The sequence below is a fragment of the Notamacropus eugenii genome, chromosome 5, assembly GCF_028372415.1.
Source record: "Notamacropus eugenii isolate mMacEug1 chromosome 5, mMacEug1.pri_v2, whole genome shotgun sequence".
NCBI classification, from domain to species: Eukaryota; Metazoa; Chordata; class Mammalia; order Diprotodontia; family Macropodidae; genus Notamacropus; species Notamacropus eugenii.
Window position 1 is genome coordinate 127,351,424 of NC_092876.1, and position 24,759 is coordinate 127,376,182.

The 24,759-nt window shown below is 44.3% G+C and overlaps 1 protein-coding gene across 1 annotated transcript in view; it reads left to right on the top strand.

Annotated features, from left to right (window-relative positions):
* Positions 1–9,821: 9,821 nt before the first annotated feature.
* LRRC32 (leucine rich repeat containing 32) overlaps positions 9,822–24,759 on the top strand; it is a 40,052-nt gene continuing 25,114 nt past the window's right edge. Inside the window, exons 1-2 of the mRNA XM_072610786.1 lie at positions 9,822–10,066; positions 24,506–24,596. Coding sequence (XP_072466887.1) covers positions 24,510–24,596 — 87 coding nt within the window. The 5' untranslated portion in view covers positions 9,822–10,066; positions 24,506–24,509. The remainder of the gene's footprint in view (positions 10,067–24,505; positions 24,597–24,759) is intronic.

Sequence of the window (24,759 nt, forward strand, 5' to 3'; positions counted from 1 at the left end):
ATCAAGTTTTATTAAGTGTGTACTGTGTGTCAGTAGGGATAACTGGGGGGTGCAGTGGATAAAACATTAGACCTAGAGTCAGGAAAACCTGAGTTCAACTCCAGCCTCAGACACTCACTAGCTGTGGGACCCTGGGCAAGTCACTTAACCCTATTTACTTCAGTTTCCTCATCTGCAAAATGAGCTGGAGGGGAAATGACAAAGCACTCCCGTATCTTCACCAAGAAAACCCCAAATGAGGTCATGAAGAGTTGGACATGACTAAAACAACGGAGTTCAAATCCACAATCAGGCACTTGCTTGTTGTGTGAGGCTGGGCGAGTCATTTCATCTCTGCCTGCCTTAGTTTCCTCCACAGTAAAAGAGAATAATAGCACCTACCTCCAAGCATTGCTGTGAAGATCAAATGAGATAATATTCATAAAACACTGAGCACAGTACCTGGCACACGGTAGTTGTTATGCAAATGCTTGTGCTCCCCCTCCCCGTTTACGAACCCCAACCACCATAGAAGAGGTTCTCTCACTCTAAGATGCCAGTTTGAGACAAAGTGGAGAAAGAACAAGACATGAAGTAAAAACCTATCTTTGTCACTCCTTCCCCAGGTGATCTTGGGGCAGACATCTAAGCTTCCTAAACCAGAATTGTCTCATCTGGGAAATGGGAGAAGTGGACTAGATGGAGACAATATGACAATGGAAATCAGAGACCAAAGCTCCCATGCTGGAAGGGACTTCAGGACTACCTAGTCCAGCTTCTTCCATTTTACAGATTGCAATACTGAGACATAGGATATAACTTATATAGGATAGAAGTGTCAGAAGTACTTGAACACAGGTCCTCTGGCTTCACAGTTACTGTCCATTCCTCCATAGTACAGGGGTATGCTTCAGGTAAATGTTTAACAATTGGCTCCCCCCAAAAAGAAAAGTATGTACAACACATAAGCTAAATCTACATGAAATTTACATTTAATCTAATTAAATTACATTAAATCTACATTATCAACGTTCCCCCCATTAATTTCTTAAGTCTAGATTATTAAGAAAATAATAAATCAAGTCCTGATTTGTTGCATTTGTCAATTTCCAAAGCATAAAAGTTTCCACTGAAAATTGAATAATCGACTCTTGGGAGCTGGTTTGGGCTAGCTCCATCACATCCCTGTCATAGTACCTACACATGATAGTGGTCATGGTGGTAGCTGAAATTGACACAGTACTTGAAGGTTTTCAAAGCACATCACAGGTTGCTTCAACCCTATAGGTAGTCAGCTAGTCAGTTAATATAAGTTAAGCGCTCACTCTATGCTAGGGTGGGCATATAAAAAAGGAAAAAAACAGTCCCTGCCTCACGGAACTCACATTCTAGTACTGATAGACAACAAGTATCCAGTTATATACAAGATACATACAGAGTAGATGGAAGGCAATCTCAAAGAGGAAGGTACTAGAAGATGGAAGCTCCTGGTAAGGGTCTCATGCAGAACGTAAGATTTCAGCTGAGCCTCAAAAGAAGTCAGGTGTTGTGCCCATTTTACAGATGAAGGAATTTAGGCTCACAATGGTAGCTTTCCCATATTAACATTGTTTGGGTCAGAGCTGCTAACTACACCAATGAGGTGGCATTTCTAGTTCTCTGATGATTACAAGTCAAGGTGATCTTTTTGCAAGGTTCTTTCCAGCTCCAAATCTAACAGTCCTACGAGATTACGTGATTTACCAATCAAGGGCATAGTAGGAGTAGGGAGGGGTATTTGAATTCCAAGTAGGGTAATCTGAACCCAGTTCTCCCAATTGCTATTCTAACCAGCACCTTGACCACCATGTTCTTATACTGCCTGAAGGCTCCCACAGTGAACGAGGCCACTCCCTCAAGGAGGATTGAATCCCCTAATGACAGCATAGACTTTCCCTTGGGCTCACTAGAGAGTGTGAATGTGGATGGCAAAATAAAAGCCCCATAGCATTTAAATCTGGAAAAGATGGCAAAAAGATCAGCAGCCCCCTCTCGATTTAAGAGTCAGAGGCTAGAAGAGGAAAGGAAACCTCAAAACAGGGAAGTGACTGCCCCAAGGTCACAAAGCACCTAATTATAACCCTATCTACCGGGATTTCCACCACCGCCCAACTCTCTCATGTCCTCCTCAGGGAATGGACCTTCCTCCCATCTCCTTGGGGTCACCGTAGCCACGCAATGTGGAGCAACAGCGAGGGCTGGTTGGGCATGCCTCACTGCTTGTTCAGTTTCATTCTGTACGGGAGCCCCTCGGGGGTGATGAGTGAGACGAAACCCCGACGCCCAACTAACCACAGCATTGCTCGCCCGTGAGGACAGGGCCTGCCCGGGGAAGAACTTTGCATGCCAACTCTGGGCAAGGGGATTCCAGACCTGGCTTGACTGACAGGCTCCCTGGAGAGGAGGGAAGGGGGTGGAGGAAGGGGATTACCCCAGTCACACATGCTGAGAGAACTTGAGATGAAGAGGAGCGGGAGCTCACGTTTCAAAAGCACTCTCTCCTTTTTCTTCTCAGACCCCCACAACAACCCTAGGAGGGAGGCAGGGGAAGGGTTTAGAAGACAGAGCTGGAAGGAATCTCGGGCATCATCTGGTCCAACTCCTTCATTTCGAGCAGGAGGGAACAATCTTCTCCATACATCATGTTCAGCACATGCGGAAACTGAGGCTCAGAGAGGGGGAGCGACTTTCCTGAGTTTACATGGTGAGTTAGTGTTAGAACTGGGTCTCCAGGTCATGGGGTCTCAGATCTAGAGTTAAAAGGGAAGAGAGGTCTTTTAGTCTAATCCCCCCATTTGACAGATGAGGAAACTGAGGTCCAGATAAATGAAATTGTTTGCCTGATTGGTCACAGGGGAAGTAAGGTCATGTGTCTCCAGGCTCAGGGCTCTGCCTGTTGTACCACACTACCTTCCTCTCTCCTGACTCCTGTCTGTGTCCTCTGCCCTCCAGATACCGCCTCTGTCCACTTTCATTTCCTGAGAATAGCGATGCAAGAATTATTCCCACTTCTAAACCGGTATTAGTCCCATCTTTGCCTCTAGAATGTGAGCATGCTCAGGGCAGGGACAGTGATTTGGGGTTTTGTTGGGTTTTTTTGCTTTCTTTGTGATCCCCAGCGCAATACCTGGCACATAGTAGGCACTTACTAAATGCTTGTTGACTGGCTGATTTGACCAGCTCACTATTTGACCTTGGAAAGCTCACTTCCTCAGACCTATTTCCTATTTATTGAATGAGGAAGTTTGTATTTGATGGGTTTTTTTTTTTAATAGCTCCACTAACCCTGTCATTCATTGCTCTAGCTTTAATTCAATTTAATTCCATTCCACACACATTTATTAAGTTTAAAGGATAGAGAGCTCTGATGTTTCTAATTCTAATTCTAGCAAGAGTCCTTCCTTGCTCTGATATCTTAGGGTCTGGGAGTCAGAGGGTTCAGAGAAGGTGGCCTAAAAAAAGACAACACCTCATCAGTCTGGAAAGATCAGTGTGGCCTCTCTGGGCTGGAAGGGACCCTTACAGGTCCTGTGGTCCAGCTTTGTTACAGAAAACAAAACAGGTTCAGATTGGGGCAGTGACTTAGCCAAAGCCTCATAGGAAATCAGTGACAGAGAGATGAGAAAAAACAGGTTTAAAGTCCCTCACTCATTCAGCAAGTATTGTCTGAGCATCTAAGGTAACGAAGATGAGGGCCTTGTGGACAAACCACAAGGAGGACAGTGAGCCGGAAGACAGGTAACTCATGCAAGGTCACACGGATAATAAATGGTAGGTCCAGGACTCAAAACCAGGTTTTCTAATTCCCAAATCAGAGAGTGCTCTTTTTCCCCCAACACCTTCCTTCCTCTATATATGTTGTCACCCCTCTGTTCTGCATTATTGGGGAGACAAAAGTCATGCAGGGAAGTGCACAGAATGCTGGACTGTAAAATGAGAGGGTCTTTTCAATGACCCCTGAGGCCCCTGCCAGCTCTAAATGTGTGATCCTGTGACCTGCCCTGGGGCGGGGGAGACCTTGAGTCAGAAAGACCTGAGTTACAGACTGGCTGAGGACACACGACCCCTACACAGGAAACCCTCAGAGAAAGGTTAAGCAGAAAATGGTGTGACGCTGACCTTGATGCAAAAGGAAGTGAGGCAGTGAGTTTGGCTGCTCAAGAAGCCTTTCCTAAAGAAATAATAAGCAGCTTGATCACTGAACCAATTAGAAAGCACTTTCCTTATAACCACTGATGAGAGAGGGAACTCAAGGATTATTCACTTCCACACGTTTGAATAAACTTTAAAATATTATTATTAAGAATAGCATGTACATAATACTTATGCAAAGTTACTTTATTTCCATTTAATTCTTTATCTATTTATTTACTTTTTCATTCATTCATCATGTCCATTTTATCTTCACAACAACCCTGGGAGGTAGGTGCTATTATTAGCCTTATTTTACAATTGAGGAAACTGAGACTGAAAGCAGTTAAGTGACTTGCCCAGGGCCACACAACTAGTAAATGTCATAGCTTGGATTTGAACTCAGGTCTTCCTGCTCCAGGTTCACTGCTCTTTATCCATCCAGCTGCAATTTCAAATCACCTTCTCTACACAAGGCAACATGCTAGTCATTGGAGATAGACAAAACTGCATAGTTCCTCCTCCTTGGAAGAGCTTACATTTAGATTTGGGGACCCAATACATAAACAAGAAAGTGAAGAGGGTATACAAGGCAATATCAAGAGTGCTAATCACTGGGGACTTGGGGAGTGGGAGGGATGTGTATATCATTCTCATATTACAGATGGGGAAACTGAAGTACAGGGAAGGGGAGTGACTTGCCCATGGTCATATAGTTCATGTGTTGGCATTGGAATGAGGGTCTATCAGGGATGGGGAACCTGCAGCCTTGAGGCCACATGTGGCCCTGTAGGTCCTCAAGTGCAGCCCTTTGACTGAATCCAAACTTCACAGAACAAATCTTTGTTTACAGATGAAGAAATTGAGGCACAGACAGAAATGAAGTGACTTCCCCAGGGTCATACAGCTAGTAAGTGTCTGAGGCTGAATTTGAATACAGGTTTTACTCACTCCCAGGCCAGTGCTCTTGTGCACTACATCACCACCTAGCTGCCTAATGAGAAACTGTAATAAAATAGTAACTAGGCTTGGAGAAGAGGTTATTATTGTAAGCTGAGGAAAGATCTGTGAAGAACTGGATTCACATCCTCTTTCTGTGAGATATTAAGTATGTATCTTGGGCAAGACACTTTAAACTCCTTAGACCTCAGTTTCCTCATATATTCAATTGGAGAGTTGATCAGATGGCTTCTGAGGACCTTTCATATTCTAGAGCTATAAATCCTAGAGGTATGATGCAAGAAACTTTTGAAGTGGAATCATTAACGATACTATGAAAATACTTGGTTACTTGACTGACTATGAGAGAGTATGGAAGAGTCAAAGACAACTCCAAGGTTTCAAACAAGTAAGGGGATACAGAGTCTACTCTTACACTGGCAGCTACATGGCACATTGGATAGATCGAGCCCTGGACTTGAGTTCAAATTCACCCTCAGACAATTGTAAGCTATGTGACCCTGGGCAAGTCAGTTAACCTCTATCTGCTTCAGTTTTTTCATCTGTAAAATAGGTTGCTAATAATAACACCTACCTTCCAGGGTTGTTGTGAGGACACCTCTGGACGAGGATCGTAGCAGAGCTCCGGGTCTCCACAAGAGGAAATGGGTAGAAAATTATTAACAAGGAATTTAGGTTATATTAAAATTCTGAAGAATTTTGAAGAAACTGGGAATATTTAGCCTACAGAGGAGAAGACTTATAAAGGGCAGGATAAACATCTTCAAGCTCCAGAAGAAATGTGAGATAGAATGGGGTATATAGACTTGTTTAGTTTGATCCAGAGAGTAACAGTAGGAGCTACAGGTAAACCTCATAGAGGCAAGTTTAAACTTGGTATCAGTAAAAATCTCTTAACTATTAGAGAAATCCAGCAAGAATTGACTGAATCAACTTGATGTTAAGAGCTGGGAGGGGGACTGTCAACCTCTTAACAGTCATTGAGCTATTCAAAAGGAAGACTGGCTAAATCTCTGCAGGTCTGGAACCCAAAGCTCTAGGATCTCTTGGAAAGGCATGAATTGTTATTCGGGTATGAGTTGTGCAAATGCCCTTCAAGGTCCCTTCCAACTCTGAGGGTATATGATCTATTCTGAGAGTAATAAGATAGATTTGGGAGAAGTCATTGACTCTCCTCGGTAGGCAATTATTACTCTTAATTATACCATGCTCCTTCAGTAAAGTCCGCCCTAGAAGACTCGTTGCAAAATGAAGGTGATCTGTCCCAACAGAAAGGAGGCTCTTAGAGGTCTTGCCCTTCTGAAAAGGCTCCTGGAGGGGGTCTGGAAATGGCCATTGGATTTGTTGTCTCTGAGGAGCAGCACAGTTGAGGGCTTGGGAGGCTTATCCCCAAATAACTGGTAAGCAAAGCATGAATTGTCTGACCACAGCAACTCATGAAGGAAGACCTTTTACTGAGGTGGAGATTTGAAGGGGGGAGGTATCAGGGGAATAGTCTGAGTCTGATGTCACTATATAGAATAAAGGGTATTTGTTGTAGAATATTGTTTGTATCCAGTAGTGAGGCTTCCCTGACCCATTGGTACCTATTACGTATCAAGAGATGTAGATGAAGGATGGACCCTGATCCCCACCCCCCCCCCCCCCTGTGCCTTGAACTGCCCCACTTCCATTTCCAAGAAGACTTGGACAAAAATCATACAGGATGATAAAGGTCAGGAGGGGATACTATGAGGGAGGGAGATTTACTCATATCAATGAGATCTCAGATTCATGAAAGTATTTAGAATGAAATGTATACCAGGTTGGTATGGTTTAAGTGTGACCTTGTGCAAAGGCTAGGGGATGGAGCATATTATTTCTTGTGTACTGGTCTGTTTCTATTTAGGTGGGTAGACTAGAAATGATACCCTCAGCTCTGAAATGGGGGAGCTTCCTGGACTTGGGGAATGCTTGTTAGGTGATGGCAGTGTCCAAGGACCTTATAGGATATTAAAGGTTTAGAGTGGGTTGGCTTCCTCCCACTGGTAAGCCCAGATCTCTCCAGATCCACTCCTTTTCGAAAGTAATTAATTAGCAGGTCCCTAAAGGATAACTACTGGTCCAAATACCAGCCAACACATATGACTAATTAGCTCTAGAAAGTGGTTGAGAAATTGCCAAGAAACTTATCTTGACTGAAAAGGAAAAAAAACTTATCAATTAGAGCTGACATACAATGTAATGGGGCTGCCTCAGGAGTAATACTTTGTATATTATAACGTATGTATATAAAAAGATATATAAATATATACTAAAAAAAACTTTAACAACAATAAAATAAACTTTTTCTTACAATAATCCTGGGAAATAGAGAGTTATTTTCCCCCGATTATACAGATGAGGAGAGTGAACATTAGAGAAAGTAAGCAACTTGTTCATTGTCTCACAGTATCAGAGTCAAGATTTGAAGTCAGGTTACCTAACCTGAAATCCAGATCTTTTTCCACTGTAATGAGCTCACTGTTACAGGAACTATCCAAGTACAAACCAGATCCTTGTCAGGCATGTTGGAGTGGAGATCCCTGCACTGTGCAGAGAATTGGAGCAAATGACTTCTAAGGGCCCTTCCAACTTTGAAATTCTACTACTTTATGATTGAGAGGCAGTGTGATATGGTGGAGGGAGACCTGGCTTTGGAATCAGACAGAGGCAGATATTTATTTTCCATGTGTCCCTAGGCAAGTCATTACACCTCTGTGGACCTCAGTTTCCTTGTCAATAAAATAAGGAGGTTGGACTGGAGGATGGCATCTTGGGGTCCTCACCAGCCCTACTTCCTTAGCATTTCCTTGGCAGCCTCTTCCCTCATCTCTTCTTGCTCTGAGTTCTACAACCCTCTTATTCCCATTTGGCTTTAGGGTAGATTTCCTGGTATTTTATGTTATATTTTCAATTTCTAGGTCTGTAGTGTGAAGGGCACTCGACTATGTCAGGAGAACCAACTTTGAATCCTGGCTTATTAATTTGGAATAATTATTTCCTCACTCTGGACTCCATTCATTTTCCCCAGAAGTAAATGAGTAACATTGGAACCCACGAGATCGATCTAAGTTTCCTTCCACATGTAACACTTCCATTTCAGTAAAACACAATCCTCAAAGGATTGAGATCTATCCATGCATCCATCCATCCATGCATCCATCCATCCATCCATGCATCCATCCATCCATCCATGCATCCATCCATCCATCTATCCATCCATCCATCCATCCATGCACACGTTCGCAGGGCTTGCACGTACACACACATTTTACAAAGTCCACAACCTATGGGAAACAACCATGTGAAGCTGCCTTGAGTGTTTCTCCTCTCATCAGCTTTGCCTTCCCCCATACTAGGTGTTCCCAACTCCCCCCTCCAAACTGTTTTCCCAAGCATCCAGTCCCCTGGACTCAGGGAAGTGGGTACGAAGGACTCCTTTCCGCTCTCTGCCACAGGAGCACAGAATATCTGAGCAGGATAGGACCTCTTAGGTCACCTAGGCTAGCCTTCTTGTGCAAGAAGAAATAGGTTCAGAAAGAGGAAGTCAGTTAACAAACGGATATTAAATGCCAATTATGTGCTACCCACTGTGTAAAGTGGATATTTAACGGTAGCCCCACTGTGCTGGGGATTCATTCAAGCGAAGGAAGAAACAGTCCTGCCCTTAAGGGACCTTTTATAATCAATCTAATAAGGGGGGCAACAGGCAAATATAACTGTAAAAACAAGCTATGTCTAGGTGGCAAAGTGGAGAGTACTGGGCCTGGAGTCAGGAAGACTCATCTTGAGTTCAAATCTGACGTCAGATACTCACTAAGTATGTGACGCTAGGCAAGTCACTTAACTCTTTGCCTCACTTTTCTCATCTGTAAAATGAGCTGGAGAAGGAAATGGCAAACCACTCCATTATATTTGCCAAGAAAATCCCAAATAAGGTCGAAAAGAGTCAGACGCGATTGAACAACGTATCTATCCATCCATCATCTATCTATCTAATGTATCCTATTTGCCTAGCTATCTAGAGTAACTTAGAAATAAGAGGGAAGGCATTAACATTAAGGAGAGTCATGAAGGGCTTTCTTGCAGAAGTCGAGATTTTAGCTGTAACTTAAAAATAAGTCAGGGAGGTCAGGCGTGTCCCAGGTCAGTGAAAATTCGGAGTTAGGAAGTGGAGAATTTTGTGAAAGTAACAGCAAGGAAGCCAGAGATCACTGGAAGTGACTTTCCCAGGGTTGTATACGCGGTAAGAATCACAGAATCCTAGAAAGTCAGCTCTGGAAGAGACCTTAACAATCATCCAAACCCTTCATTGTATGGAGAATGAAAATGAGACTGTGAGAATTTGCTTTGCTTATGGTTGTACTTGCCAGACTGAACCGGGGCCAGATAGATCTCAGACCCAATTCTCCTTACTCCAAACCAGGCTTCCTCCGTTGAATATCCCTCCCCTTAATATCTCCGTGCCTTTCGCACCCCCCGCCCCAATCCCCCAATCCCCTCCCCACCAAGGCTAGCGGCCCAGTACTAACTCACACCCCACGAGAGGAAGATGATTCAGGTTCTGGCTGCCCCCCAGAGAAATAGAGTCACGCGCATTTCCCTGAACGCCTCCCCCTCTAGGACCCAGCGTACTCTCAGGGCGGGGGAGGGGGAAGGCAGGGAGGGGGATGTGGCTGAGATACTAGGGACGTAATTTAAAGCAGAAGTTGTCCCAAATCGGGATTACTGACTGCTCCTCTCCAGGGTCCCGCTTTTCTTGTAGACCGTCTGCTCCCTCTGAAGCCCGGCTCTGCGTAGGGAGGGATGCTCAGGGGGTTCCCCGAAGTGAGGAAGGGAGGGCTAGGGGGAGGACAGACGTACGGGAGCCCTAATAAGGTCGGGGCAAGATGAGCACAGGGTTTCGGGGATACAAACGGCGCCCCTGCTGAGTAAGGTAAGCGAGCAACTGGGGCTCCCTGGGACCTTCTCCTCCCATCCTCAGCGCCCCTCACCTCCTGTCCCTCTCATACTTTATGATCCCAAACGGGGAGAAGAGTCAGCCGTACTTCGAAAACCTCCAACAGGGGCTCAAAGCCTTGCAATTTTTGGGGGGCGATAGGGTGAGTGGGGAGGGGGCTAGTAAGAACGATTGCCACTGGAGTACGAAGGCCCAGGTTCAATACCGATTCTCCAAGTGATCTTGGACTGGTCACTTTTCTTTTAGAAACCTCCGTTTTCTCCTGTCGAAAGGAGATACCTGGACCACTTCTTGAGCTGGGCTGCTGTTGGGGGAAGTACTCTTAAAACTGTAAATCCTAAGAGGAATGAGAACTATTCCTGGAGCTACTTCCCAGATCGGGGAGAGGAGTGAGTCTCTCCCGGGCTGTTGGGTAGTACCCCTCTCCCAGCCAACTCTGCTTTTTCTTTCCTTGTTAATTCACGGGTGAAACATGTTGGAAACCCATTCCTAGCCTACGCAGACTGTGGGAAAGTTGGGGGGAGGGGGACGAAGGGTCGAGTCAGAGGGTCCCCTTGGGTTTGGTGAGGGTAAGATACCCAGAATTCATCGAAGGGAACCTGATCTAGGTGGCCCAGGCTCCAGGGGGAGCAGGTGAATGGAGGTAGGTTGGAAGCAGGATCGGTCATGCCTGAGGACTGTGGGCTGGCAGGGGAACTCCCAGAGCTAGATGATAACTTAAAATGTAGAATTTTAGAGCTGGACGAAACTTAAAAGCCATTTGGTCCAGCCCCTCCGTTTTATAGGTGACTCTGAGATCCAGGAAAGGCAAGTGATTTGCTCAAGCAGACAAGGTCATGGGACGAGTTAACCTTCAAGTCCTCCCCAAGCAGCCGCCAAATTGGTAGATGGACAGTAGCCCAGCCTCCCTTTTCCTGTACTGAACCTCGGAAAGAACGTATTTCTCTTTACTCAGTCCCCCAAAGCCTCCCTTTCTACACTCTCCTCCCCAGCCTCATCTGTGAACCCCTTCCCAATACCTCCATCCTTTACAACTCTCTTGAGTAGGTCACTAGGTTCACTCTCCCCCTCTGTATCTTCAGCTCTGACCATTCCCCAGAACTGAATCTCCAACTCTCTATGAATATACCTTCCTGGATGTTCCACTAGCACCTCAAAATCAACATTCCCCCAAAGTGAATTTAACATCTTTCCCCATAAATCTACTTGTCCTTGTAGTTTCCCTGTTTATGGTCATGACATCCACCATCTCTCTCAGTCTCAAAACCTAGGAGTCTTAGATTTTTTCCTCTCCCTCTCCCTGACCCTGACTCCCCATTGTCTACTGTAACCCATCCTCTGTTTGGCAATCTTGGTCTTCCATACCCAGGTTCCGACCTACCTCCTCAGCCTCACTGTCCCCTACTCCCATCAATACCCCAAGACAAAGATGAGCTGACCTGGCCAGACTGCCCCCTACTCTCTTCCCTGTGCATTCTTGCTCACACATTTCCCCTCTTCCTGGAATGCCCTCTCCCCACCACATCCTCAGGTTCAGACTCTAACTCTTTGCCCCCTCTTCATTTCCCTGACTTCCTTCAAGACTCAGTTCAAAGCCCACTTTCACAAGAGACCTTTCCCTACCCATTCCTACTACAAATGCCTTCTCTCTCTGACAGTGCCTTCCGTTTAGTAGTTATATTTCATATTTATACCCGATTATTTACACATTGTCTCCTATTAGAATATAAGCTCCAGGAGGGCAAGTTCTATTTTACCTTTCTCTGTGTCCCCAGTACTCCTGACAGAGCCTAGCACACAGGAAGTGCCCCATAAAGTCTGCTTAACTTGACTCAGAACTCAGCCCATGCCCTCTGGGAAGCCTTCTTGGACCAAAGGCCAATGTGTACAAATCTGCCTGACTTTGGAACCTTCACAGACTTTTGTTCTCTTTCTCCCTCCTTTTATAATTATTGTGCATCTCTAGCTTATCCCCTGCCCGCCTTCTCCATATACCCCCGACCACACAAGGTCTGTAACCTAGAGGTGTTTACTTAACCTTAATTGAATTGTTTTAGACCATTTTCTCTTTTGAGGAAAGGAAAGTGAGCAAGGTATTATTCACTGTAAGGTGGGCCTCAATTGATTATCCCCACTTAAAAAGAATTATGTAAGATTAAGAACACTTTTTGATTATAAAGAACTACTTATTACATATGGCTGTTAAGTCTGTACTGGGATTCTGGGGTTTACAAGTGAGGAGACTCAGAAAAGGAACCGAAAGGGCCACTGATTTGCTGGAGTCCGCATAGCTGAGCTGTTCAGTAGACCAATATCCCCTAGAGCCAGGGGTAACAAGAATACAAAAAAAAAAAAAAAGCTTTAAGGAAAGTGCTTTCTTTACCATTTCTTTTACTATGAGGTCAGTAGTACAAGTGCTGTGATCTCCATTTTACAGATGAGGAAACTGAGGCTTAGAGAAAGAAAGTGACATTCTTGGGGTCCCTCCAAATCCGGGTCTCCTGTCTCTAAGGCCAGAACTTATCCGTTACATCATAGATGACCTCTATATGAACAAAATATCCTTTTCTGGGTAACTTTCTAGACGGGGGTATAGTAAGTAGGACGCAGGACTTGGAATCAGAGAGCCTGAATGTGAAGTCTAGTTCTGATGTCTGCTATGTAGCCATCAAGGAATCATTTCAACTCTCTGGGTCTCAGTTTCCTTAGAATGTAATACTTGAGAGTTAATAAACATTTATTAGGCCTTTACTATGTCAGTCAATAAGCATTTCTTTAGCACCTACTGTGTGCTAGAACTGTACTAAGTACTGGAAGATACAAAGGAAGGTTAATGGAGAACAAGATAGATACAGGATAAATTGGAGCTAATCAACAGAGGGAAGGCACTAGAATTAGTCAGGAAAGGATTACTGCATCTAGGTGGAAAAGTGAGTAGAGTTTCCTGTCCTGGAGTCAGGAAGACCTGAGTTCAAATGTGACTTCAGAACTTCCTAGCTATGTGACCCTGGGCCAGTCATTTAACCCTGTTTGCCTCAGTTGCTCACCTCTAAAATGAGCTGGAGTAGGAAATGGCAAACTGCTCTAGTGTCTTTGCCAAGAAAACCCCAAATAAGGTCATGAAGAGTCGGATATGACTGAAAGACGACTCAAACACAAGAAGTTGGAATTTTAGCTGGGACTTAAAGGAAGCCAGGTGGTAGAAATGAGGAGGGAGTGCATTCCAGGCATGGGGGACAGCCAGAGAAAATATTTAGAGTCAGGAGATGGAGAGTGTTATTCAAGTACCAGCAACGTGGCCAGTGTCACTATCATTGAGTACATGTCAGGGGGTGGGGGTGTAAGGTATAAAAATACTGGAAAGGTGTGTGTGGGGGTTGGGGAGGAGGGTTGTTATGAAGGGCTTTGAACACCAGAGGATTTTATATTTAATCCTGGAGGTGTTCTGGAGCCACTGGGGTGAGGGGGGGGGAGGGTTTATGATCAGACCTGCCCTTTAAGAACATCATTTTTAACAGTTGGCTTGAGGATGGACTGGAGTGGATGGACATTGTGAGGAAAGTATCTAAAAATTTGAAGCACTATAAAACTGCAAAATTTTAAATTATTATTTTTGTTGCCTGTCATCTGCTATCCCAGATGGATAGTAGTCGGCAGGACCAGCTCCACCTTCTCCCCACCCAAAAACAAAACAAAAAATAAAAGTGAGAAGACAAAGTTTGTCTCTGCTCCATCTACTTCCCACAGGAGGAGGAAGGTGGAGATGCCTTGTGGTCTTAGGAAAGGTTTCAGTTCAACGTTAGGAAGACCAATTAAAGAAAAAAACTGGCTCCACGTCACTGGTGGTGATTACATACAGACATGGGCTGAGTGATCCCTTGGGGAAATTGGAGACCCAGGATGAGTGTTTGGACTAGGTATGACCTGTACTTTCCCTTCTAACTCGGAGATTCTGAAATTCTAAGAATCTCTGACTTCTAAGAATCTCTTGATCTAGAATTCTGGCGTTCTAAGTTTCCAAGACTAGAAGTCCGGCATTCTGAGGTTCTATATTGTAGAACACAATTGTCTTTTGTTGTTACCTCTTTCGAGGGCTCTTGCCTACTTTTGCCTCAAGCCTGTGAGGCACCTTGTTTGTGGACAGTTTTAGGAGGCAAGGCTCTGCTGTACTCTATGGAACTAAATGTTGTTTGGTGTTGGGTTTTGTTGGTTTTTTTTATAGTCAACAAAAGATAAGCCTAGCCTGGAATCTTACACATGTTATATATGGTTTCAGTCAGTTATGTGACTCAAGATCTTTTCTGATGTAGAATCTCAGTTAGGAAGACCTGAGTTCCAGTTCTGTCTCAGACACTTATTAGTTAGGTGATCCTTTTAGTCTCTGCCTCACTTTCCTTATTTGTAAAACGGGAATACTAATTGCACCTATCTACCAGGGTGATTGTGAAGATCAAATGAAATAACATACGTAAACTCTTTGCAAACTTTAAAGGGCCATATAAATGTTTACCACCACCACCATCACTACTACTACTACTGCTACTGCTACTGCTATTGCTACTACTACCAACTACCACCAACTACCACTACTATTTCTATCATCACCACCACCACCACCACCATCACTACTACTACTACTGCTACTGCTACTGCTATTGCTACTACTACCAACTACCACTAACTACCACTACTATTTCTATCATCACCACCACCACCACCACCATCACTACTACTACTACTGCTACTGCTACTGCTATTGCTACTACTACCAACTACCACCAACTACCACTACTATTTCTATCATCACCACCACCACCACAACCATCACTACTACCAACAATTACCACTATTGCTACTACTGTTATCACCACCACCACCACTACTACTACCAATAACAACTACCACCACTACTACTACTACCACCACCACCACCACCACCACCTTCACCACCAGTACTATCATTACTACTGCTACTACTATCTACTTCTACCACTACTACTAGTATTACTACTACTGCCACCACCACCACCCTGTCCATACAAAGTGTGTCTAAACTAACATTTGACTCAACTACAGGGTTTTCTCTACTGATTACTGTCCACTTCTTGAAAGCTTAACATTTCTAGGATTCTTGGAGCAGTCAGTTCGAGTGAGGAAAGGAGAGGAATTTGGAGTCAGGAGACCTGGATTCAAATCCTGGCCTTACTATTTACTAGCTCTGTTATCTTGCAGTAAGGCCCCTTCCACCTCAATCTAGGACCCAGTGAGGACCTTGAAAAACAGCCCCTCCAGTTCCACCTCTACTTTCCCTCTCCTCCTCCATCCCACCCCCAAAAGCAATGCAGCCCAAGGCAGTAGGGGTTGGCCCCAGCAGGGTGGGTGCCAACCCAATGAGTCAGTCTCCTGTGTGTCTGATGGGGCTCCTCAGAGCCAGGCTGCCCCAGTCAGGCGAGGGCTGATAACAGTTTCATGCCTCTGTTCTTTTCTCCTTCCTGTTTGGTTGTAAACTGCTAGCAGTTTGGGTTTTCTAAAAGCTGCTTATGTCCACTATCTCATTAGAGTCCCATTGCTCATCTACTGATGAGTAAACTGAGGTCCCAGAAAGGGGAAGGGACCCACTTGATCAAGGTCATCCAGCAATGTTGGGACTTGAACCCAATTTGCCTTAATTCTTTACTGTATTTGAGCCGTCATCCTCATCATAGCTGGCATTATAAGTTTACAAAGCACTTCTCATTTATTTCTCATTTCCAACTAACTTTGTCCAAGTATTCTTCCCTCTTACCCTAAAATTGCTTTGTATTTACTTATATGTGCACTTATCCCACCCCTACCTCCTGTTGACTATAAGTACCTTCAGGTCAGGGTCTATTAACTTTTTGTCTTTGTATTGTAGCCTACTTCTGTGCCTCTTATTATCCCCATTTTATGTATGAGAAACTGAGGCTGGGCTAGGTTAAGTGACTTGCTTATGGTTTCACAGCTAGTTTTTGAGATGAGATACAACCTAAGCTTTCCTACCTCTCCAAATCAATCCTCTCTGTCCACACCATTATGCTGCCTCACATGATGCTACTTCTTTAATAGTCTGGGAGATGGGAAATCTTTTTCCAGTGGATCAAAAATGATATTGAGTTGGTGGAAATCTATTCTGCCCATGTATTTTGTCCATTGGGTTCTCAATGTTTGTGGGTTGGGAGGGGATTGGGGAAGAAGGTATGATGGCCAGGCTAAGAAAGGTAGAGATATCTAGACATCCATCTAAGGGACCCCTATATTCTAGAGCTATCTGGGGCCTGAGTTTGCTGTGTGACCTTAGGCAAATCACTTCCCTAGTCTTGGTATCCTCATCCATAAAATGGAATTAATAACATCTTCACGAGTCATTTCCTAAAATTGTAGTGAAACTCAGATGATACAGGAAAGCCCATCACAAAGGTCAAAACCTTATTATGTAAGTGTAAGAAAGTATATTCATTGTCCTTGTTGTCATTTCCTTCAGTGGGAGAAATAAGGAAAAGGAGAGGACTTTTCTATACAGTCACATGAAATCTGGAGGGGGGAGGGTTGGCATTGGGAGAGTACCACCCAAAGTTAAGTGGAAACACTGCTGCTGCCACAACCCCTCCTATCCTCGCCTTAGCATTCCACGCCTGCACACAAGAAGATTGTGTATGTGGACACAAGTATAAGTGAAGTCCCTTTACTTATTGAAGGAACTTTGAAACCCAGACTGTCAGAACTAGAAGAATCCTTACACCCCAGACTGTCAGAGGTGGGAGGGACCATAAGATATAGAATGTTAGAACACAGAACACAGACTTTCAGAGTTAGAAGAAACCTTAGAATACAAAATGTCAAAACTGGATGGGGTCATGGAATATTGAAAGTTGTATTAGAGAATATATACTGTCAAAACTAAAAGTTAGGACCTTAGAACATAGACTTTCAGAGCTAGAAGAGACCTTAAAAAACAATTTAAGTTGGAGGGGACCTTAGAACACAGACTATAGAATACAGAGCAGAATGTTAGAGCTGGAGGAGGACAAAGAACAAATGTAGAACACATAGAATGTCTGAATTGGAAGAGACCTTAAGACACAGCACATCAAACCTGGAAAGGGCTTTAAAATACAGAGTGTCAAAGCTGGGAGGGGCTAGATGTGAGCAGAGATTCTAATTTAATCTGGGTGTTCTATCAAAAGGCAAACTGAAGCCCAGAATGTCCTGACAACTTGTTCAGTCTATCCTATCCTACTTCATTCTCCAATCAATCAATAAACACTTGGTTGAAGGAGATCCAAGTTCAAGTTCTGGCTTCACCACTTATTTCACTTTGTTCCGCTAAATTTAGTTCTCCAGGTAACTAGGAGATGCAATGGCCCTGAAGTCAGGAGGACTTGAGTTCCAAACTGGATTCAGACACATACTAGCTGAGACCCTAGCCAAGTCACCTAACTCTGTTTGTCTCAGTTTCCTCATCTGTAAAATGATCTGGGGAAGGAAATAGCAAACCACTCCAGTATCTTTGCCAAGAAAACCCCAAATGGGGTCACAAAGAGTCAGATATGACTGAACCACAACGACAACAGATCGAGGTAAAGCTAGCTATTTCTACGACAATCCCCCAAGCTGAAACAGAGCTCATAAGGGAACAAAACCCACTTAGGGCAAGGCAATGACAAGCAGAAGAGAGAAAGTCCATTTGGGTGCAACTTGATTGACAGTAACTAAACCTCTCAACATAGATCCCTGGGCTCAGTCCTGGACTTTGCCCGACATACCTTTTGATCTTAGGCAGGGCTCTTTTCTTCTGAGCCTGTTTCCTCATCAACCAAATAAGGGAGTTGGACCCAAACACCTCTAGGTTCCCTTGCATTTCCATCATGCCTCTTCTGGGTTGATCCAAATGCCTAGCATTTGCTATCCCTCCCAAATCTCTATCCACTGTGGTTCTCTGCCTGCACATCTACCTGGCTTTATAGACACTGACCCCATTTCTTCTTGGCTTGTATCTGTGCTGACTGTCCTGGTCTTTCTGGGCCCAACAGAACTTGGGACTTGCTTTGTGGCCTTGGCCAGATCATCTTACCTCCCTGGGCCTCAGTTTCATCACTTGTGAAATTGGACTGGAGGATCTATAAGTTCCCTCCAGGCTCTTACATTTCATAATGATAAATGTAAATTCCTGCAGTGGATTAAAAAAAAAACTACAAACAACTTCTTGACCAGGAAGACAGAGGTAGAAAAGAGTTCATGTGGAAAAAATCTGAAGATTTCAGTGGACTGCAAGCTTAGTATCAGTTGGCAGTGTGATAAGGAAGGAAATAAACCTTTATGTAGCACCTTCTATATTCTAGGCTCTATGTCAAACACTTTTCAAATCTTATCTCATCTGATCATTGCCGCAACCCTGGGAGGTAGGTACTATTATCATCCCCATTTCACAGATGAGAAAATCGAGGCAGAGAGAGGTTAAGTGACTTGCCCAGAGTCACACATCTAAGAAGTGTCTGAGGCCAGATATGAACTCAGGTCTTTCTGATTCCAGGCTCAGGTGCTCTATCCACTGCCCCACCCAGCCTGCTTGTCAAATAAAAGATTACTCAGTCTTTGGATACATAGATGAAAGGCTAGCCTTCAGAATGAGGGAGGTGATGATAGGCCTATGTCCTCTGCGCTGGTCAGACTATGCTTGGAGTATTGTGTTCAGTTCTGGAACCAGATTTTAGGAGAGATGTTACTAAACTGAAGCCTGTTCAGAGAGGGATTCAAGGATTTGTGAATGATCTCAACACATGCTCACTGTGTCCAAGGCTGCCTGGAAGAGAGGTTGCCTTAAGCAGAGATAACTAGGATCAGCGGGGGGGGGGGGGGGGGGGGGGGGGGGGGGGGGAATAAAAAGTGGCTGATTTTGGTTTAACATAGGGAAAAACTACCTGACAATAAAAGCTGTTCAAAACACTTAGGGGTGGGGAGTTGGGGGGGGGGGGGAGGAAGGTGAGAGCTCCTCATCACTGGAAAACTTGAAGTAGAAACCTAATGGCCACTCATTGGAGATATTATTCCACCCATCTCTACACCTTTGCCTTGGTTGTACCCCATGCCTGAAATGCCCTTCCTCCTCATCTTAAACTATTGAAAACCCTAGTTTCCTTTAAGGCAACTCAAATATCTCTTCTTCCAGGAGGCCTTTCCCCAGTTCCCCTAGCAGCTAGGACTTTTCCCTCCAAGTCAACCTTTATCTGTATTTCTCTTGTGTATACCATTTTATATATGACACCTGTTATGGTTCAGTTGTGTCTGATTCTTCATGACCCTGTGGACCATAGCATGCCAGTGTTGTCCACTGGGTTTTCTTGATAAAGATACTGGAGTGTTTTGCCATTTCCTTCTCCAGCAGATTAAGGTAAATAGAGGTTAAGTGACTTGTCTAGGGTCACGCAGCTAATGTGTCTGAGGCCACATTTGAACTCCGGTCTTCCTGACTCCCCTAGTGCTCTAGCCACTGAGCCATCTGCCTCATATATACATAGATATTAGAATGTAAGGTTTTTGAGGGGAGGTGCTGTTTTGCCTTTCTTTGTGTCTTCTACACTTAGTACAATGCTAGGCACATAGTAAGCACTTAATTAATACTTGATGATTTGGCCAGATGTCAGAGGATACGATCTGAGGACTCTTTTGTTCAATAACATTCTGTGCTCCAAAGTCCCTTCCACCTCTGCCCCAAACAATCCAGTCTAAGGCCACATTGCCTCACCTATCCCCGCATCTTCCCCTAAGGCCTAGAGCTTGGGAGCTAGAAAGGGGTCTTCCTGAGGTTGACTAAGGCTGAGCCAACAGCCCAGGGTAAATGAGTGGCAGACCCGCCCTTGGTTCATACAATGCCAGGGTACTTAGCTCCGGCCTTGACAATGGGACTTCCTGACTAACCACAGCCCAGGAGCTGCCCAAACAATGGGGAAGAACCCAAGTTTCAAAGGCCAAGGAGCCTTTATATAACAGGTCCCCAGAGGGAGGAAGTGAGAGGAGGGCTTCTGTTGAGGGGGCGAGCAGGGGGCGGGTACAGGAACTAGTACAAGGAAAGAAAGCTTCTTGGGGCCTACACAAGGTGGATGCTCCAGGACACAAGCACATGAGGTCAAGGGGCCCCCTTTTAATGGCCCTGTAGAAGGAGAGTGGAAGAAGGGCAGACGAGGGGCTATTAGCTGCTCCCATGTCAACTTCTGATGAGTTATCTCAATGTCCCATATATCTAGCCGTAAGTTTGAAGATGGCTTTGTCTGGGGACCCCCCAGAGAACATTTAGACTGAGATTGGGATGGGAGCATCATTCTATATCACTCTGGGGCTTAGAATTCATCCAATCAGCCACAGAATGTCAAATCTGAGAGGGACTACAGAGAGTCTGGAAGGAATTGAGGAAGGTGAGGCAACTGTGAGCCTAGCAAAGCACCAGGGAGAGACAGGAGACAGCATGTACCAGGCATTCCAAACCTCAGCCATCATTTTGACCATCACCTCTCCTCACACCTGGAAATAGCCCAGGACCCTGAATCCAAGAGACTTGGAAATATCAGTTTGCCCCAGACCATTAGCCCTAGTACTTTCAGCCCAGGTCCCATGGTCATCATTGAGAGGAGTAGTCACTGTGGAGAAGAGTTCCACCTTCCTTGACACCACCTAAACAATCTGCTAACCAAAGGGTAGATAAGTCTAAGAGCCCAGGAGGTGGATCATCTTCCAGATTACTGACCCTATACCTAGCTCAGCCCTAATCACCATCTTCCCAGAAGCCAATCCAGGAGAAATGTCTTCTGGTAATTGTTTTGGCAGCTGTAGTGACTGAAGAATCCAGAAAAGAGAGTCCTTACCCCCAAAATCCTCAGCCCTGTCAAATGTCTCAGTATCAGAAATGGATTGATTTTGTCAGTAGAAATGTTGTTACAGAAGATTCATCACTATCTGCTTTACTGACACACACATAAGCCCTTTACATTTGACATGCAGCTGAAATCTCCTGCATGCATTGTCCCATCTGATTAGAACGTAGACCAGTAGGTGATTTGGTGAATAAAGTATTGTGCCTGGATTCAGGAAGACCTGGGCTCAAATCTGTCCTCAGATACTTCCTACCTGTGTGACCCTGGGCAAGTCTCTTAACCCTGTTTGCTTTAGTTTTCTCGCCTATACAATGAGTTGGAGAAGGAAATGGAAAAATGCTCTACAGTATGTTTGCCAAGAAAATGAAGAGTTGGATGCAACTGAAAAAGGACCAAACAACAATAAATTAGAATCCTTGAGAGCAGGGACTGTTTACTTTTCTCTACATGTTTTTTTTGTACCTAGTAAGCACCAAATAAATGCTTTTTCATTCATTTGTGAAAGGGAATGTTAGAGCTGGACAGGCCGTTAGAACACAGAATATTAGTGCTGAGATGAACCTTAGAGCATAGAATGGTAGAGCTAGGAAGAAAGAAAGGTTAGTCAGTCCAGGCAGCTCCATTATTTATAGTGTGTTATTTTCCAAGATTGGAGATACTCCCTAAATATATTATGGATCCTTTGTTGTTATCTTTCAGTTTTTTCAGTCATGTCCATGACCCCATTTGAGGTTTTCTTGGCAGAGATACTGGAGTGGTTTGCTGTTTCCTTCTCCAGCTCATTTTAGCCATGAAGAAATTGAGATAAATGGGGTTAAGTGACTTGCCCAAGGTCACACAGCTAGTAAGTGAGGTCGGATTTGAACTTACGAAGAGGAGTCTTCATAAGTCCAGTCCAGTGCTCTACCACTGTGCCACCTAGCAGTCCCCATGGATCCTTTACAATGCTTCTTAAACTGTGGGTCTGACCCCATATGGGGTCATGAAAAATTTGGCAACAGTAAAAGATTTCTGAATGGTCAAGGACCAAAAATTAATTAAAAATCAAACATGTAATGAATTTGAGGTATATCTGGCAACACTTGCCAGTGTTGCACCCACAACTTCACTACAGCCTTGGTTCTGTACACAAAGTATGCACATTTGGTACTGTGCAAGCCCTCAGGCCATGCATCACCAAAAGGCTCTGTGTTAGGGGATGAATTTTATTCTTTAGGCCACTAGTGTAACCTGTAGTATAGGTGAGCAGTAATACCGTTCCCTAGTAATTTGACAGGGCAAGTGACTTAACCATGCTAATCCTCCATTTCTTTAACTGTCAGAATAAAGGACTTGGGCCAGGTGGGCTTCAAGGTCTCTTCCTGGCCTATGATTCTACAAAAGCTTTGCCACTGCTACTAAAGTAACTGCTTGGGACTTGGCTAGTAAGTTGAGAGTCACCCTTAATAATACATTTTCAAGTGAGAGACAGTGATGCCCTAAAAGACAGAGTACTATTGCTGGAGGCCAGGAAGACCAGGGCGCAAGGTCTATTGTTGACACATTGCCTGTGTAACCCTGGACAACACATTTAAACTTTTCAGTCTCCCAGGCAATTCTAAATCCATAAATTGTAGAACAGGTATTTATATTAGGCAGCTAAGTGGTATAGAATCGATAGAGCACTGGGCCTGGAGTCAGGAAGACTCGAGTTCACATATGACCTCAGATATCCACTAACTGTATGACCCTGGGTAAATCATTTAACTTCTGCCTCAGTTTTTTCCACAGTAAAATGGGCATAATATTAGCATTTATGGGTTGTTATAAAGATCAAATAAGATTATATTTACAAAATTCTTAGTGATGAGCCTGGCATAAATATATATATATGTAATTTCCCTTCCTTTTCCCTCCCCTTCCCTACCTCTGATCAGAATTCCCAAACACAGTTTATCACCCCAGTGAAATCGTAGGTCCAACTTCCCCTCCAACACACAGTTACATTCAGAGGAGGGAGTTTAGGTGAGGCAAGAACAAGGGTTAAGAGGGTGATAAATGGTATTTCTCAAGCCTAGAGAAATTCATTTCTTCCAGGAAGGTTTTCCTGACTGACCTCATCCTTTCTGATTGCGTCTTTATTCCAGACCCCCTTGGTATTCCCCTCTGCATTCTAAACTTTGCCGTTATAAATTTGTTCCTATAATACATTGTCTGCCCTTGGAATTTTTCCATGAGTTCTTGAATTCAGAGACCATTTCCTAACCATCTTTGTCTCTTTCCAAAGGCTGAGCGTAAGCCCTTGTATATAATAGGTTCATAGAATCCTAAGGATTAGCTAGTGTTACTCCATTTTCTAAAGGAGTAAACTTATGTCCAGAGACATTAAATGACTTCCCTAAGGCCCCATGGGTATGGGAGTGGCAAAGACTCCTCACTGGCAGAGGCAATGACTTCCACTACATGTCTGGAACAGCCTAGGATAGAGGGACCAACACATGGTAGTAGGTGCTTAATAAGTGCTGGTGGAATGCTGAATGAAGAGATGAGATGCTGCCAGATTTATACTTATTACCCCAAATGCCCTTCACTAAATTTTGATGAAGCAGGTGACCTGGGTGGGAATCCTGGTTTTGCCAGTTAATATTTAGGTGGCCTTGGAACAATTATTTAAATTCTCTGGGCCTCAGTTTCTTCATCTGTAAAATGAAGGGCCTGGACTAGCTGACCTTTAGAATTCTGTGTTGTTGTTCAGTTATTTTCAGTCATGTCTGACTCTTTGTGATGTCATTTGAGGTTTTTGTGGCAGGGATACTGGAGCAGTTTGGCATTTCCTTCTCCATCTCATTTTATAGATAAGGAAACCAAGACAAACAGGGTGAAGTGACTTGCCCAGGGTCACACAGTTAGTAAGTGTTCAAGGCCAGATTTGAACGAGAAAGATGAGTCTTTCTGAATGTAGGCCTGGCACTCTATCCATTGCACCACCTGGCTGCCCCTTTAGGGTTCTAGGACCCTACTCTATATAAGGTCTTGTGCTCAGTTCTGGAAAGATACAAAGATGAATAAGAAAGATAGGGGTGGGGAACCTGTGGCAGGGAGATCCCATGTTGCCCTCCAGGTGTAGTGCAGTCCTTTGACTGAATCCAAATTTCACAGAACAAGTCTGCTTAATAAAAGGATTTGTTCTGTAAAACTTGGACTCAGTCAAAAGGCTGCACCCAAGGACCTAGAATAGACTCTATCCTAATGTTTTGGCTCACTGTGACCTCGAACAGTTGTCATGTCTGAGTTTCCTTCTCTTTACCACGAACTAGGGGATCACAAAGGTGGTTCTTCCAAGGCTCAAAGTGTATATTCTAAGCCCTCCCTTCCCAGCTCTAGCTTCCTGTGTTCTAAGTTCCCCTTCCCAGCTCTGATAATCTTTAATCTGAGTCTGTGATGGTTGACATTTTGAGTACCAGCAATTGGGAGGATGATACACACATATTATTACATGCATTCTCTAAAATATGATGATGTAACTCATTCCTTTCCTATCCCTGTCCAGAGCCATGAACCTGTGGGTCTTGCTTCTCCTGGCTGTGGTGAACATCGGACGAGCCACCTACAGGCCCCTGGAAAAACCTCCCTGTGATATGGTAAGAAAGTCCCCTTGAGAGAGAAGACATTCCTGAATTGAGAAGCAAGAGTCAGCCTCGGGAAGTGGGCACAGAAGGGGCTTCATTCGGGACTCTTCCACTCCCCCATCCCTGGAAATATCCAAACACAGACTGAATGACCAGTTGTTAATGATATCACTAG